Source organism: Pteropus medius, unplaced genomic scaffold, assembly GCF_902729225.1.
Source record: "Pteropus medius unplaced genomic scaffold, Ma_sr-lr_union100, whole genome shotgun sequence".
In the NCBI taxonomy this organism is placed as follows: Eukaryota; Metazoa; Chordata; class Mammalia; order Chiroptera; family Pteropodidae; genus Pteropus; species Pteropus medius.
In genome coordinates, this window is record NW_024352784.1 from 2,335,809 (window position 1) to 2,351,672 (window position 15,864).

The 15,864-nt window shown below is 35.5% G+C and overlaps 1 protein-coding gene across 1 annotated transcript in view; it reads right to left on the reverse strand.

Moving 5' to 3' along the window:
- Positions 1 to 274: 274 nt before the first annotated feature.
- The window catches only part of RRM1 (ribonucleotide reductase catalytic subunit M1), a 37,518-nt gene continuing 21,928 nt past the window's right edge, over positions 275 to 15,864 (reverse strand). Inside the window, exons 13-19 of the mRNA XM_039847910.1 lie at positions 15,585 to 15,734; positions 15,153 to 15,374; positions 6,651 to 6,727; positions 4,250 to 4,385; positions 3,274 to 3,369; positions 2,023 to 2,211; positions 275 to 890 (exon numbers count right to left, since the gene is read on the reverse strand). Of these exons, the coding sequence (XP_039703844.1) occupies positions 705 to 890; positions 2,023 to 2,211; positions 3,274 to 3,369; positions 4,250 to 4,385; positions 6,651 to 6,727; positions 15,153 to 15,374; positions 15,585 to 15,734 (1,056 nt within the window). The 3' untranslated portion in view covers positions 275 to 704. The remainder of the gene's footprint in view (positions 891 to 2,022; positions 2,212 to 3,273; positions 3,370 to 4,249; positions 4,386 to 6,650; positions 6,728 to 15,152; positions 15,375 to 15,584; positions 15,735 to 15,864) is intronic.

Below are 15,864 nucleotides of genomic sequence, written 5' to 3' on the forward strand. Positions count from 1 at the left end.
GATGAAAAAGTTCTGGAAATAGTGGTGACAGTTGTAATTGTATATGTACTTAATGCCACTAAACCGTATGCTTTAAAATGGGTAAAATGGTAACATTTAACATATATTTTATCACAATAAAGAGGAAAAAGGCATATATTAAAATCATAAATCTATATAGTGTCTAAGTAATTTGTCTTAAAATTTCCTCCCTGAACTCTCAGAGAACAGAAAATGTTCTTTCTAATCTAACCTTTGTATGAAAATAAGTAACAAAATTAGTCTCACACAATCGCTTGGAAATGTTTATCTTTATTTCAGAACAATCTATAAAATTTTATCTAGATAAAGGTCTTTTTAGCACTTCTCATAGGTTATGACAGTTTTACGTCTATAGACCCATAGTCAAAGCAGCAAAACTAAGTCTCCTTACCCAAACTGAGGTCACCAAGAAATAGGGTACGAGAAACCCGCTGTAATCACTCCCTATTTGCAAGATGACCTCTTTTGCATTCCCAAAAAGTCTACTTTGATTCCTAATATACCAATTAAAAAAAAAAAAAATCATTCCTTTTATACTATAAACGATAGTTTAAATCAGTTGACCCTTCTGCTGCAATAAGGTTCAGCAAAACTGTACCACTTCCAGCAAACCTACTGTGCCTATCTATACTCAAGAAGCGGTCTGGTTATTGAAGAAGTGCTAGTCTCTTCTAAGTCTTTCCTCAGGATCCACACATCAGACATTCATCTCTATTCTCCAAAGAGCACACCATAGCTGCTGTGTTCCTTTCTTTCTCTTCCTCTTTTGATGCCTTTTCCTTATCTTTCAGCTTCTCTTTATTTAGCGTGAACTGGATCGGATTAGCTGCTGGTCTTGTCCTTAAATAATACATTCCAGTCTTCAAACCCTACACGGGAAGTAAATATAATTATTAGGAGAAACTGTGAGAACACTAGACATTCAAGACCAATGTTTAAAATACATTTCCATAAACCAGGTCAAATTGTTTTCCAAACTTGGAATTCTATCTCCTCTAGGAAGCCCTCTCAAAAATGCCTAAATAGTCAGTTCTTTTTACTTCTAAAACAAGCTTACGTCTTTGGATCTATCAAATACTTTTGTTCTCTAGTCTTTTTTAAAATTGTTATGTGTATGAATTCCAAGTTTGCCTAAGACAACATGTCTACTTTAGATTATAACTATTTAGAGGGCTAGACTGTATCTCTGTATAAGAACAGACTGACTGCTTCAAGGATAAGAATCATCTTTTATTCACAGAGTAATCAGGGGGAGCGTTTCATTAACTATATAAATGTCTAACACATGTACTGTATACCTGAAACTAATAAAAAAAAAAAAAAGCCATCTTTTATTCAGTTTCCCCAGTCCTGGCACACGGTATATGCTCAATAAATGTTTTTAAAATTAAAAGATAAATTTGCAATTCTATATAAACATGAAGCACATTGCCAAGGAATAAGACTATAATCCAGAATCATAAGACTTGGCAATGACTAGCTAAGTAACAGGCTTTTATATTGTAGATATATAAAGTAGGAGAAACAACGGATGCTTGAAGCTAGCTGAGGTGTATAAAGTTTTATTGTAGAGATGGCTACAGTGCACAACATGGCCTAGGGAAGAGATACCAAAAGCCAATGGCCTAGGGAAGAGATACCAGAAGCCAAGAGATCAGTTAAGAAGTTAATAATAGTGGTGGAATAGGAAGATATTCAAGAAACAGTACAAAAGAACAACCGACACAACTTGGTAAGTAACTGCATAGAGAGTAAAGGGAGGATCATAGGTAACTCCAAGGATGCAAGCCTATGAATTAAATAATCTTAAAGAAACAAAAAAAAAATCCAAGTAAGAGCTTAATCTAGTACAAAAACCATGGGCTGGTTTTAACATATTGGATTTGAAGGGAAAGAAGAACTTCCAGTTGCAATATTTAATAGGTAGCTAGAATACGAAACTGTATCAATTGTAAAATACCCCAAGCTGGCAGTAAGCCCTCCTTCATATCCTCTACTAACCTGCTTCCAGCCGTAGAAGTGCATACTAGTGAGTTTGCCATAGTTAGGCTCAGCAATATGGATGTTCAAAGACTGGCTTTGATCAATGAAAGCACCTCTCTCAACTGCCATTTTGAGAACGGTTTTCTGAGAGATTTCCCACACAGTCTTATAAAGTTGCTTCAGGTCATCAGGAATTTCCGGAATGCTCTGAAGAAGGAAACCCAAATGTTTATTGCGCTCCAGTTGAAGAAAGCAGTATGATTAACAGAATAACGACCCAAGGGTCTGGCCTTGGTTCTACTTCCTGCCAGATCTGACCCTACCATTCGGTATAATTAATATGATCCTTATCAAGTTTCCTAAGACTGCTCACTTCTGGCTTAGAAAGTCCAACAAAATTCCATCTAACCAATAAAATATCAGGTAGTGATTTAAGATCCATCTTTAAACTGGTTTATGGCCAAAACATTGATTGTTCTAGAGGTATTTTTAAAGGCAGGAAAAGTCAGAGCTAACAAGCAATAAATGACCCTTGAGTTTTGCAGAAAACAAACAATCAGGGCTATAACACTCAGGAACATGATCCAGGGAAACACTGAGACAAAACCCTTTATATAAGTTAGGACCCCACAAACTCCACTTGAAGTCAATAGAAAATGTTTACTTAGATCCAGGGTTAGCTTGCATCAAAACATCTAGACTGGTTAATGCTACAGTTTCTATCAAAAAGTACTGAAATATTACAGCAATCTTTATCTGCTGCCAAACAAACGTTTAGCCAGGGACCTCTATTTAGAAATCAATGTTTCTTGATTCTCAGTTGCAAATATTTTACTGTTAAACACTAACTGTAGCTGTCTTTTGAACTATCAGTCCTTGATTGCCATCATAATTTTTAATTAAGTTTGACTCTAATTTCAGATTTTTTATCTGATGCACTTTGGAATTACCTAAGGAGTCTTTAAAAAATACTGATGCCTGCCTCCCATTCCCAGATATTTTCATTTAATTGGTATGGGGTGCAATCTAAGTATAGGATTTTAAAAGCTCCCCAACTGATTCTAATGTGCAGAGAACTTGGAAACTACTGCTCTATATCATTGCACAAACAAAAGAGTAAGGCCTAGCTATGTGAAGATGAACAGAAATGAACAGATCTATATAAACCTATGTGACCACAATGAATAGTCATTCTTTTTCTCCACTGCCTGGGATAAGTGAGAAAGTACCAATATCCAGTTAGCTCCCTTTTTTTTTTTCATTCTGTACCTGGATAGAGCCATTGCATGCAATAATCTGATTTTTCATCTCTTCATTCCACAAGCCCCGCTCAGTAAGATCTTTCAGTAAGTGAGGGTTTACAATCTGAATGGAAAAGCAGAAAAGATGTAAAGGAATAAATAACTAACAGTGACAGGGCCTAAACAGGATCACAGGCCTAGAGCTTAAAGTAAATAAAATCTCTAAAGAATTATTTAACATTAAATTGCTTGGTAATTTCTATTTTTTATAAAACTGAGAGGCCCATTCCATCACATGAAAGCTATACTCCTTTAAAATCTTGATAATTTTTATTCAAGAAACATAACATATGGTATTTGCAAAAGTGAAAAGAGCTAACATTGCCTAAGCTGAGTAAACCTATGTGGATTGATTCGTTTTTTTTTTCCCTAAGTAAGAATACAATACTTAAAATTAGAAATGTTTTCACCCCAAACCTTACAGAAATTTATTTCAGGATATCAGCAAATTCACAAATAAAAATCTTTTAAATTAGTGGTTCTCAACCCTTAGCTGCACATCAGAATTACCCAGGAAACTTAAAAACAAACAAACAACAAAAAAAAAAAACACTGGTCCCACCCATGAAAAATTCTAATTTGTAACGAAGGCTGAGAACAACTGTCTTAAATGATGCTTCTACATATATCTTAAGTATCACCAGCTTAAACATCTGAGGTTATAGTATACATCACTGTGACAACAGAATGTTTATATATCACATGAACTTTAATATGAACAAGTTACTTTCCTACTCAATCCTCAATTGTTCATTCTTTTGGCATATTTAAAATGTCTATTATGTGCTTAAATAACATAAAACAGTATTAGGGATGAAGATGATTCATTTTATCAAAGCTATGCCTCCACAGTAAGATAAAAAGGCATACAGAAAATAAGTTAGCAATTACTCTCAACAACAGGCTTTTGAAAGATTTCCCTGTAGGTCTAGTTGTGATCTCACCTGAAATTCTCCTGACAAGACTCTGCGAGTGTAGATGTTGCTGGTATATGGTTCAATGGACTCATTATTTCCAAGAATCTGAGCAGTTGAAGCAGTAGGCATAGGGGCAATAAGTAAACTATTTCTTATACCATACCTAAAGAAAAGGAGATTATTAGGTGCTGCTCCTAAAGCTACAATATGCCAGGAAGGCAGCTACTTTAAGTCATTGTAGTAAATGCAGCTGCTGTGAGTAACATAATACAGGCATTAGATTCACATACGGAATTTTTTAATTTAACCCCTACAGGGATACAACTCCACAGTTTGGGTAACATAGCTCACCCCTCTCCTAAATGCCTGACTCCTAAACAGAATAATTTCTGCTGCTGGCAATCCTTATCATGCCATGGCTTATGCAACTTGCACTGTGGCACTCAGGAATCATAGCAGTTGATACATTATTTTAACCAGGGAAACACATGTCTGTTAGAGAATCCCCACCTGTATCAGAGTATACTCATTCAACCTTCACTTTTCTAAGTACCTATGTAATCACTGTGCTAGGCCCTTTCAGGAAACATAATGATGTGAAAGCGGTCAGAATCAGACATTTACCACAAGTCACCATTATCCCAAATAGGACAATGAATAGGGAAAATTGTGTTCAAAGTGCATTCTTGACTTCCTCTATTATCTCTTCAATTATAAGTTCCTAAAAGAATGTCAAGATCTTTTGACTCTAGTCAATGCCAAAGAGAGTGCTTAAGAAAGAATACACTATCTGAACACAGAAATCTTCCAATGCTCTCAGGTCCTCTTTAAAAGCTCAGCATAAGAGATACCTAGACTGGGCATACAACATTTAAATGTCAAATACAAATATTTGCAAACATTTTTATTTACACTTTAACTATTTGTGTTACATGTCTTGCTTAGTCTGAAGTTTCTCAAACCCAAAGAGCTTGTCTTTTCTTCATTCAGTGTCTCTGGATTCATACAGTACTTAGCACAGAGCCTAATATCCTAATGGATTCTGGGTTCTCACTATCAATCTAGTTGTGAGGCACTGAGCAAGCCATAGCTATCTCCATGTCTTTACTTCCTCAGTAAAGTGGACAGTGGTTTCCTGTCCACAGACAGGAAAACATTTGGAAGTCGTGTGTGTGTGTGTGTGTGTGTATATACACATATATATATATATGATATAGCCAAAATATGAAATTATCTGTAATCATTAAAAACATTAGGTAGAACTGCATCTACTAAAAGAGAATGATCTCCAAAATAAGTCACTAAATATAAAGTCTCGGAATATATCAAGTTTGATCACATTTATAACAAAACCGTATGTGCGCATCTGCAAACATACTGGAAAAATACACACCATTAATAATGGTTATCTCTAAAAAAAGGAATAAGTTGGTTTTTTCTTTTGTTAGATAAGTGGCTGGCAGAAGAGCTATAAAGAAGAGTTTTTACTTATTTCTATATGTGAACTTTATTAACAATGAATGTGTATTCATGTATTAACTTTGAAATTTAATAAGGTTGTATATTAAAAAATACATAAACTACAGTATTTTGAGAAAAACAAAATAAAATAGAGTACAAATCCATTTTTGCAAAAGTTGCATTTGCATGTAAATACATGCACACTTGCTCAGGAGAAAGTCTGAAGGATGACAGACAAAAACAGGCAAACAAGTTTTTGTGGGGAGGGGGTACTGGGGTAATTTTCATTTTACTCTCCACACGTTTTTCTAAAATTTTGAACAAATATTATTGGAGTAATAAAACACTTTTAAGTCAAATAGATATTTTTAAAGAGCATTTTAAAACTATTGCTTCTTTTTGCAAATATAGAAACTTTGTATTTATCCAGAGATGACAGACTCATGACAGAAAATAAAAACAACTTATTATTCACTTAGCAAACATTCTCCCTGCCCTCAAATCTCTCACATTTATTAGCTTGAAAGAACTACAAAGACTCAATTTTTACATTTTTCTTTGATGCAATTTAACACATTATACCCTCCGAAAGCTCTTCCTAAATCCCTTATTCCTATGACAATCAATTCAACAAAAGTCATTTATGTGCCAAATGTAGTTAAACAATAAATTAAAGTGAAACACATTTAAAAAGTAAGCACATCTGATCTAGGTAGTTAAGCCTCTAAAACAAGATCAACTAATAATATCTACTATATATTGAAATATTTCCATTGCACCAAGCAATTTACAGATTACATGTATTATGAAGTATTTAAACAACAGTTCTGTAGATAGGTCATTTTAGCCCCATTTAAAGGAGAAAAATCAGTTTCAGAAGTTAAAATAACATAACTAAATTCTGAAGAGCCAGGATAAAAACCTGAACCCTCTTTACTTCAAAGGTACTTTACATGTCTTTACTTACTTTGCAATCTTCTCCTTGAGAAGTTTCCAGTCCCATAAGTCTGTAGGAGTAACATTCCACATATCATACTGTAGAATCTAAGGAATAAACAACCCAATATATCACTCGATGACAATTTAAAACTATAACAAAAAGCAAATGACTAACTGGTCATGCCCTCACATCCCAACAAATGCTGTCTTTTAGTAGAGGGATCCCCAACCCCCGAGCCGCGGACTAGTACTGGTCAGTGGCCTGTTAGGACCTGGCCACACAGCAGATGAGTGGCAGGCCAGCAAGCAAAGATCTGCAGCCGCTCCCCAGTGCTAGCATCACTGCCTCAGCTCCACCTCAGATCATCAGACATTAGATTCTCACAGGAGTACCACTCCCTGGTGCCAAAAAGGTTGGGGACCGCTGTTCTAGTATAACTGTGTAAAGAATACAAGGTCTAGAGATTTTCTTGGATTAATTTCCAAGAAGTCATATTGAAAAGAAACAAGCTAAGAAAATTGGTTAAGGCTTACTTCTTCCCCATGTCCCTGCTGAGCCCCCTCAGAGAACCTATACCATACCTACAAACCAGAAAATCCTAACATTCATGAAAGTGTGTTGCTGAAATGCACTTTTTCTATAGTAAAAGCCTTACTCTTATTTGCTTGCAAATATTAGCTATTTACTTAATTAACAAACACCTATTTCCAAACAATACCACATTAGATTTCCTAAATACCAGCAGGAAGGTCAGAACTAAAATTAACATCTCATTTTACGTGGAAGACAATCATAAAACCAGTAATATATGCAGTGTGAAAGGTAGAATTCTGACAGCCTCCATATTCCCATTCCTGGTACACAGTCCATGTATATATAATCTCCTCCTCTTGAGTGTGTACAGGACCTGGAAATATGATGGATGCCTCACTAAATTATGGCAAAAGTGAAGGGTTTATGCAGATGTAATTAAGGTTGCAAATCAATCAATTTGAGTTAAACAAAAGAGAGATTATCATGGATGGACCTAACTTACCAAAGGAAAATTGTCAAAAGAATGCCTGGACTGGGCCCTTCTTGAAGTGAAGGAGGCTGAAAAAGATGCCATGAGTTCTAGAGCTGCAAGAAAATGAATTTTGCCAACAACCAGGTGAGCTTGGAGCAAGACCTTGAGCCTCAGATGAGACCACAGCCTCTAGCAACACCTTGTCCGTAGCCTTGTGCAAACCAAAAAAGATGACCCAGCTAAGCTGAGCCTAGACTCCTGACCCATGAAAACTAAGAAAATGAATGTTGAGAATTCTTTTAATTTTTCAATTAGTTGACATATAATACTTTATTAGTTTTGATGTACAACATAGTAATTAGACATTTATATATACAACTTACAAAGTGATCATCCCAGTAAGTCCAGTACCCGTCTGACACTATACATAGTTATTACAATATTAACTATATTTCCTCTGCTGTACTTTTCATCCCCGAACTAATTCTATAGCTGGCGATTTATACTTCTTAATCTCTAATCCCTTTTCATCCAATCCCACAACTCAGCTCCCATCTGGCAACCATCAGTGTGTTCTTTGTATTTATTCATTTGTTTTGTTTCCTTTTCTTAGATTCCATATATAAGCAAAATCACATGGTACTTATCTTTCTCTGACTTACTTCACTTAGCATAACACCCTCTAGATCCATCCATGTTGCTGCAATTGAGATTTCATTTTTATTTGTGGCTAATATTCCATTGCATATATGTACATCTTTATCCATTCAGCAGTTGATGGACACTGAGGTAGCTTCCATATGTTGACAATGTAAATAATGCTGCAATGAACATAAGAATGTACATAAACTTTTGAATTAGTGTTTTGGATTTCTTCAGATAAATATCCAGAAGTGGAATTGCTTGTTCATATGGTAGTTCTACTTTTTAATTTTTTTGAGGAAACTGCATACTGTTTTCCATAGTGGCTCCAGCAGTGCATAATGGCTCCCTTTTCTCTACATTCTCCCCAACACTTGTTTGTTGATTTATTGATGATATCCACTGACAGGTGTGAGGTGATCTCACTGTGCTTTTGATTTGCATTTCCCATCTGTTGTCCATCTGTATGTCCTCTCTAGAGAACTGTTCAGATCCTCTGCCCATTTTTTAATTGGATTTTTTTTTTGGTATTAAGTTTTATGACTTCTTTACATATTTTGGATATTAATCCCTTATCAGATATATCAGTGGCAAATACCTTCTCCCATTGAGTAGACTGTCTTTTCATTTTATTGGTTTCTTTTGCTGTGCAATGGGACTAGTTTGATGTAGTCTCATTTATTTTTCCTTTGTTTCCCTTGCCTGAAGAGATATACCCATAAAAATATTGCTAAGAGCAATTTCAGAGTTTACTGCCCATGTTTAATCTAGTTTTATGGTTTCAAGTCTTACATTTAAGTCTTAAATCCATTTTGAGGTTTTTTTCATATATGGTAAAAGACAGTGATTTTTTTTTAATGTATCTTCCAGTTTTCCCAACATCATTTATTGAAAAGATAGTCTTTACCTCATTGTATATTCTTGCCTCCTTTGTCATTGATTAAATGACCATATATGCGTGGATTTATTTCTGGGCTATTCTGTTCCATTGATCTACATGTGTTTTTATGCCAGTACCATGTGTTTTGATTACTATAGGCTTATATATAGTTTGATATCAGGTGGCACGATACAGCCAACTTTGTTTTCTCAAGCTTGTTTTGGCTATTTGGGGTCTTCTGTGGTTCCATACAAATTTTAGAATTATTTGTTCTACTTCTGTGAAAAATGTCATTGGTATTTTGATAGGGGTTGCATTGACTCTGTAGACTGCTTTGGGTAGTAAAGACATTTTAAAGTGTTAGTTCATCCTATCTATGAGCACAGTACAGCCTTCCATTTATTTATATCTTCAATTCTTTTCTTGAATGTCTTATAATTTTCCAAGTACATGTCTTTTACCTCCTTGGTTAAATTTATTACTAGGTTTTTTTGGGGGGAGCGGGATTGTTTTCTTAATTTTTTTTCTGATAGTTACTGGTGTATAAAAATGCAACCAATTTCTGAATATTAATTTTGTATTCTGCTACTTTATTGAATTCATTTATCAGTTCTAATAGTTTTTGATGAAATTTTTAGGGTTCTCTATATATAGTATCATGTCATCTGCAAATAATGAGTTTTACTTCTTCCTTTCCAATTTGGATGACTTATTTTTCTTGTCTGATTGCTGTAGCCAGGACTTCCAACACTATGTTAAATAAAAGTAGTGAAACTGAACATTCTTCTCTTGTTCCTGACCTTAAGCAAAGTTTTCAGCTTCTCAGAGTTGAAGGTAATGTTACCTGTGGGTGTCTTACGCGGCCTTTATCATTTTGCTGAGAGTTTTTATCATAAATGGATGCTGGATTTTGTCAAATGCCTTTTCTGCATCTTTTGATGTGATCACATGACTTTTATCCTTCATTGTGTCGTATACCATATTAATTGATTTGCAGATATTGAACCGACCCTTCATCCCAGGAATAAATATCACTTGGCCATGGTATATGATCCTTTTAACATACTGCTGAATATAGTTTATTAATATTTTGTTGAAGATATTTGTGTATATTTTCATCAGGGATAGTGGGCTATAATTTTTTTTGTAGTCTGGTTTTGGTATCAGGGTAATGCTGGTCTCATAAATGAGTCTGAGACCCTTCCCTCCTCTTCAATTCTTTGGAATAGTTTGAGAAAAATAGGTACCAATTCTTCTTTTAAAGTTTTTTTTTTGTATTTTAGTAAAATATACATAAAATTTAACATCTTAGCCATTTTTAAGTACATCGTTCAATGGTATTAAGTACATTCACACTGTTGTGCAACCATCACACCATCCATCTCGAGAACTCTTTTCATCTTGCAAAACAGACACTCTATATCCATTAAACAATAACTCCCCATTTCCCCCACACCTCTGGCAACCAGCATTCTGTCTCTATAAGTGTGACTACTCTAGGTACCTTGTATAAGTACAATTATACACTATTTGGCTTCTTTCCCTGAGCATAACATCCTCAAGATTCATCCATGTTGTAGCATGGATCAAAATCCTGTCCTTTTACCTTAAATTTATTTTTCAATTACAGTTGACACACAATACTTTATTAGTTTCAGGTGTACAACACCTGAAGACATTTATATAGCTTACAAAGTGATCACACCAATAAGTCTAGTACTCTTCCAACACAATACAAAGTTATTACAATATTATTGATTATATCCCCTATGCTGTACTTTTACATCCCTGTGATTCTTACAGCTGGCAGTACGTACTTCTTAACCATTTACTTTTTCACCCATCTCACTAAGCCCCCTTCCACATGGCGACAATCAATATGTTCTCTGTATCTATTAGTTTGCTTGTTTCATTTGTTCATTTACTTTGCTTTTTAGATTCCACATATAAGCAAAATCACGTGGCATCTCTGATTTACTTCACTTAGTGTAATACCCTCCAAGTCCATCCATGCTGTAGCAAATGGTTAAGATTTCATTCTTATTCCATTGTATATATGCACCACATCTTTATCCATTCATCTATCGATGGACACTGAGGTGGCTTCCATATCTTGACTGTTGTCAATAGTGCTGCAATAAACATAGGGATGCATATATCTTTTTGAAATAGTGTTTTGGATTTCTTTAGATAAACATCTAGAAGTGGAACTGCTGGGTCATATGGTAGTTGTAATTTTAGGTTTTTGAGAAACCTCCATACTATTCTCCATAGTGGCTGCACCAATTTACAATCCCATCAATAGTGCATAAAGGTTCCCTTTTCTCCACATCCTCGCCCAAACTGGTTGTTTGTTGATTTACTGATAGCCATTCTGACAGGTGTGAGGTGACCTCACTGTGCTTTTGATTTGCATTTCCTTCATGATTAGTGACGTTGAGCATCTTTTCATATGTCTATTGGCCATCTGTATGTCCTCTTTGAAGAAATGCCTGTTCAAGTCCTCTGCCAATTTTTTAATAGGATTGTTTGGGGGTTTTTTTGGCATTAAGTTCCTTATATATTTTGAATATTAACCCTTATCAGATGTTTCACTAGCAAATATCTTTTGCTATTGAGTAGGCTGTCTTTTCGTTATGTTGTTTCCTTCACTGTGCGAAAACTTTTTAGTTTGATGTAGTCCCATTTGTGTATTTGTTTCCCTTGCCTGGGAAGACATATCTAAAAAAGATATTGCTAAGAGTAATGTCAGAGTGTACTGCCTATATTTTCTGATTTCAGATATTACATTTAAGTCTTTAATCCATTCTGAGTTTATTTTGGTATATGGTGTAAGGAAGTAGTCTAGTTTCATTTTTGAACATACCTATCTAGTTTTCCCAACATCATTTATTGAAGAGATAGCCTTTACTCCATTGTATATTCTTGCCTCCTTTGTCACAGATTAGTTGACCACTCAGGCATGGATTTATTTCTAGGCTCTCTTTTCTGTTCCAATGATCTACATGTCTAATTTTGTGCCCACACAATGCTGGTTTGATTACTATAGCCTGGTAGTAAAAGCATTTCTCAAATGCTTTTTCTGCATCTGTTGATATTTTTACCCTTCATTTTCTTTATGTGGTATATCACATTAGTTGATTGTGGATACTGAACGAAACCTGTCATCCCAGAAATAAATCATACTTGTTCATGGTATATAATCTATTACTGTATTCTTAAATTCAGTTTGCTAATATTTTCTTGAGGATTTCCTCATCTGTGTTCACCAGGGATATTGGCCTATAACTTTATTTTTGTAATGTGTTGGAATCAGGGTATTGCTGGCCTGCTAAAATGAGCCTGGTATCCTACCCTCCTCTTAAAATTTTTGAAATAGTTTAGGAAGGAGACGTGTTAAGTCTTCTTTGAATGTTTGGTAAAATTCACCTGTGAAGCCATCTGGTTCAGGACTTTTGACTGTTGGGAGGTTTTGATTACCGATTCAATTTCATTAATAGTTCTTGGTCTAGTCAGATTTTGTTTCTTCTTGATTCAGTGTTGGACAATTGTATGTTTCTAGGAAAGACTGTATGTTTCCCAGAAATTTATCCTTTTCTTCCAGTTTGTCCAATTTGTCGCCACATTGTTCATAGTATTTTCTTACAATCCTTCTGTATTTCTGTGATATCAATTGTTACTTATCTTTCATTTCTGATTTTATTTGGATCCTCTTTTTTCTGGATGAGTCTGATTAAAGGTTTAGCAATTTTATTTATCTTTTTCAAAGAACCAGCTCTTGGTTTCATTGATCTCTTATAGTTTTTTTAGACTCTATTTGTTTATTTCCACACTTTATTATTTCCTTCCATCTGCTCACTTTGGGTTTATTTATTCTTCTTTCCCTAGTTCCTTTAGTTTTAAGTTTACATTATTTATTTGAGATTTTTGTTTCTTGAGGTAGGCCTGTATTGCTATGAATTTCCCTCTTGGGTTTGCTTTGGCTGTGTCCCACAGATTTTGGGGGTCGCTGTATTTTCATTTTTCTTTGTCTCAGGGTACCTTTTGATTTTTCTTGATCTCATTGTTAATCCATTCATTGTTTAGCAGCTTTTTTTAGCTTCCATGTTTTTGTTTTTCGGTTTTCTTCTTATAACTGATTTCTACTTTTATATCATTGTGTTTGTAGAAGATGCTTGATATTTCAATGTTCTTAATTTTCCTGAGACTTGTTTTGTGGCCTAACATGTGGTTTACCCTGGAAAACGTTCCATGTGCACTTGAGGAAATAGTATATTATGCTTCTTTTGGGTAAAGTGTTCTAAAAGTATTAATTAAATCCATTTGGTCTAATGTGTCAAAGAAGGCTGCTCTTTCCTTGCTGATTTTGTCAAGATGTTCTATCCATTGATGTTAATGGGGTGTTAAAGTCCCCTACTATTACTGTATTACTGTAAATCTCTCCATTTATGCCTGTCAATATTTGCTTTGTATATTTAGGTACTTCTACATTGGTTGTGTAAGTGTTTACAAGTTATATCTTCTTGTTGGATTGAGCCCTTTATCATTATAAAATGCCCTTCTTTGTCTCTTGTTACAGCCTTTGTTTTAAAGTCTATTTTGTCTAATATAAGTATTGCTACCCTGGCTTTTTCATCATTTCCATTTGCATGAAATGTTCTTCCATCCCTGTACTTCCAGTCTGTGTGTGTCTTTTGATCTGAAGTATAGGTAGCATATGGGTCTTGTTTTCTTATCCATTCAGCCACCCTATTTCTTTTGATTGGAGCATTTAATCCATTTACATTTAAGGTAATTATTGATAGGTACATGGTTATTGCTATTTTATTAATCATATTTTCTATCTTTCTTTACCTTTCTTTTTAAAGAAGACCCTTTAACATTCCTTTTCATCCTGGGTTTGGTTGTTATAGGAATTCTGTTCAGCTAGGCTTCAGGTGGATCTCAGTGATGGTTGTTCTAAAATTGTTAATTTTGATGTGATCATGGAACAAGGAGAGCAGAGTTTATCTACTCTTCCATTTTGACCCTGGGTACAGCCTGTCTTGAACATATGTTGCTTTAATCCACAGCTTATCATTAGAAAACTAATACAGTTAACATTCTTCTTAAGTCATTTTAGCAATGACTAGTTGTGAATAAGAGATTAAAACAGAGTTCCTTTTTACTCCAGAAGACAAAAGTACCATATTGGTCTCCTATGGCTGGTTTAACAAATTACCACAAACTTGGTAGCTTAAAATGACAAAATTAATTTTCTCATAGTTCTGGTGGCCAGAAGCCCAAAATCAACATGTTGGGAGGGCCATGCTCCTTCCAGATGCTCTAGAGGAGGTCATGTTCTTTGACTCTTTTAGCTTCTAGTGGCTGTCAGCATTCCTGGGTTGTGGCTGCATCACTCCAATTTCTGCCTCTATGGTCATGTTACCTCTTCTTCCTCTCTGTCTCTTAAAAGAACTGTCATTGGATTTAGGGCCCATCTGGATAACTCAGGATAATCTCATCTCTAAATCCTTAATTACATCTGCAAAGACCTTTTTTACACTAAATAAGGTAACATTCACAGGTTCTAGGAATTAGAATGTAATCTTATCTTTTTGAGGGCTACCATTCAACCTATTATAGGAACTCAAGGCAAAAAGACATATTATTCACCTTAACTGGTGTTTCCCCAGCCATGCACACAATGCACACACACTCCACACATGTGCAGGCTGCTCAGGCTACAGCAGAGCCCATGGTGCCCAGCAGCTCCAAGCTGACCTGCCTGCCTCCTCGTGGCCAGTGGCAACCCCACAATGGCAAGGCTCATGCAAAAGGGGGTGGCGGGCGCAGCAGGGAGAAGACTGTGCAGAGGGGGTACCATGGGCAAAGCAGACAGCGAACGAAGAGGGGACTGGGCAGAGACAGTATAAACACACAGACTTCGTCCAGTGAACCCCCAGGGAGGGAGGCATGCACACAGAATATAAAAAAAAAATTTTTTCACCCATATACTTACTCCTTTGCTGACTGGAGAGCCCTTGTAGGTTTCATATGAGCCATGCTCCTTGGCCAGATCACAGCTGGCTTCCAAGGCTCCATAATAAATGGTTTCAAAGATTTGCTTATTCAATAACTGGGCCTCTGGACTCTCAAAAGGATACCTCATCAGAATAAAAGCATCTGCCAGACCTTGTACCCCAATTCCAATGGGGCGATGGCGTTTATTTGATAAGTATGCCTTTGTGCCAATAGATTTAGAGAAAAAAGAGACATTACTGAACAGAAAAAGCCAACGTTCTGTACCAAATAACATATACTCTTTTTATCTCAGTTTTCTCACACCATTCCAGTGATGACCATTTAAATGATGACTGGCAGGCAAACTGTGATAAACTTTCTCCACCTTAGATTTCAATAATTACCAATAAGCAGAGATATTTATTCATACCTCCGGGATAGGGTAGTAGTTAATATCAATAATTTTATTCAAGTTTCGAACAATGACTTTGGTGACTTCAGCCAACTTCTTGAAGTCGTATGTGTGTTCTGGTGTGACATACATATTCAGGGCCAGGGAAGCCAAGTTACAAACTGCAACCTGGAATGTAGAGAAAAAGGTCAAGAATCACACAATTTTTATTTCTTCCCTGTGTCTGTGACACTACTATATAGGCATCTAATACTCTGATATTAAAATTTTTCATTTTTATCTTTGACTTCTCCCTCTT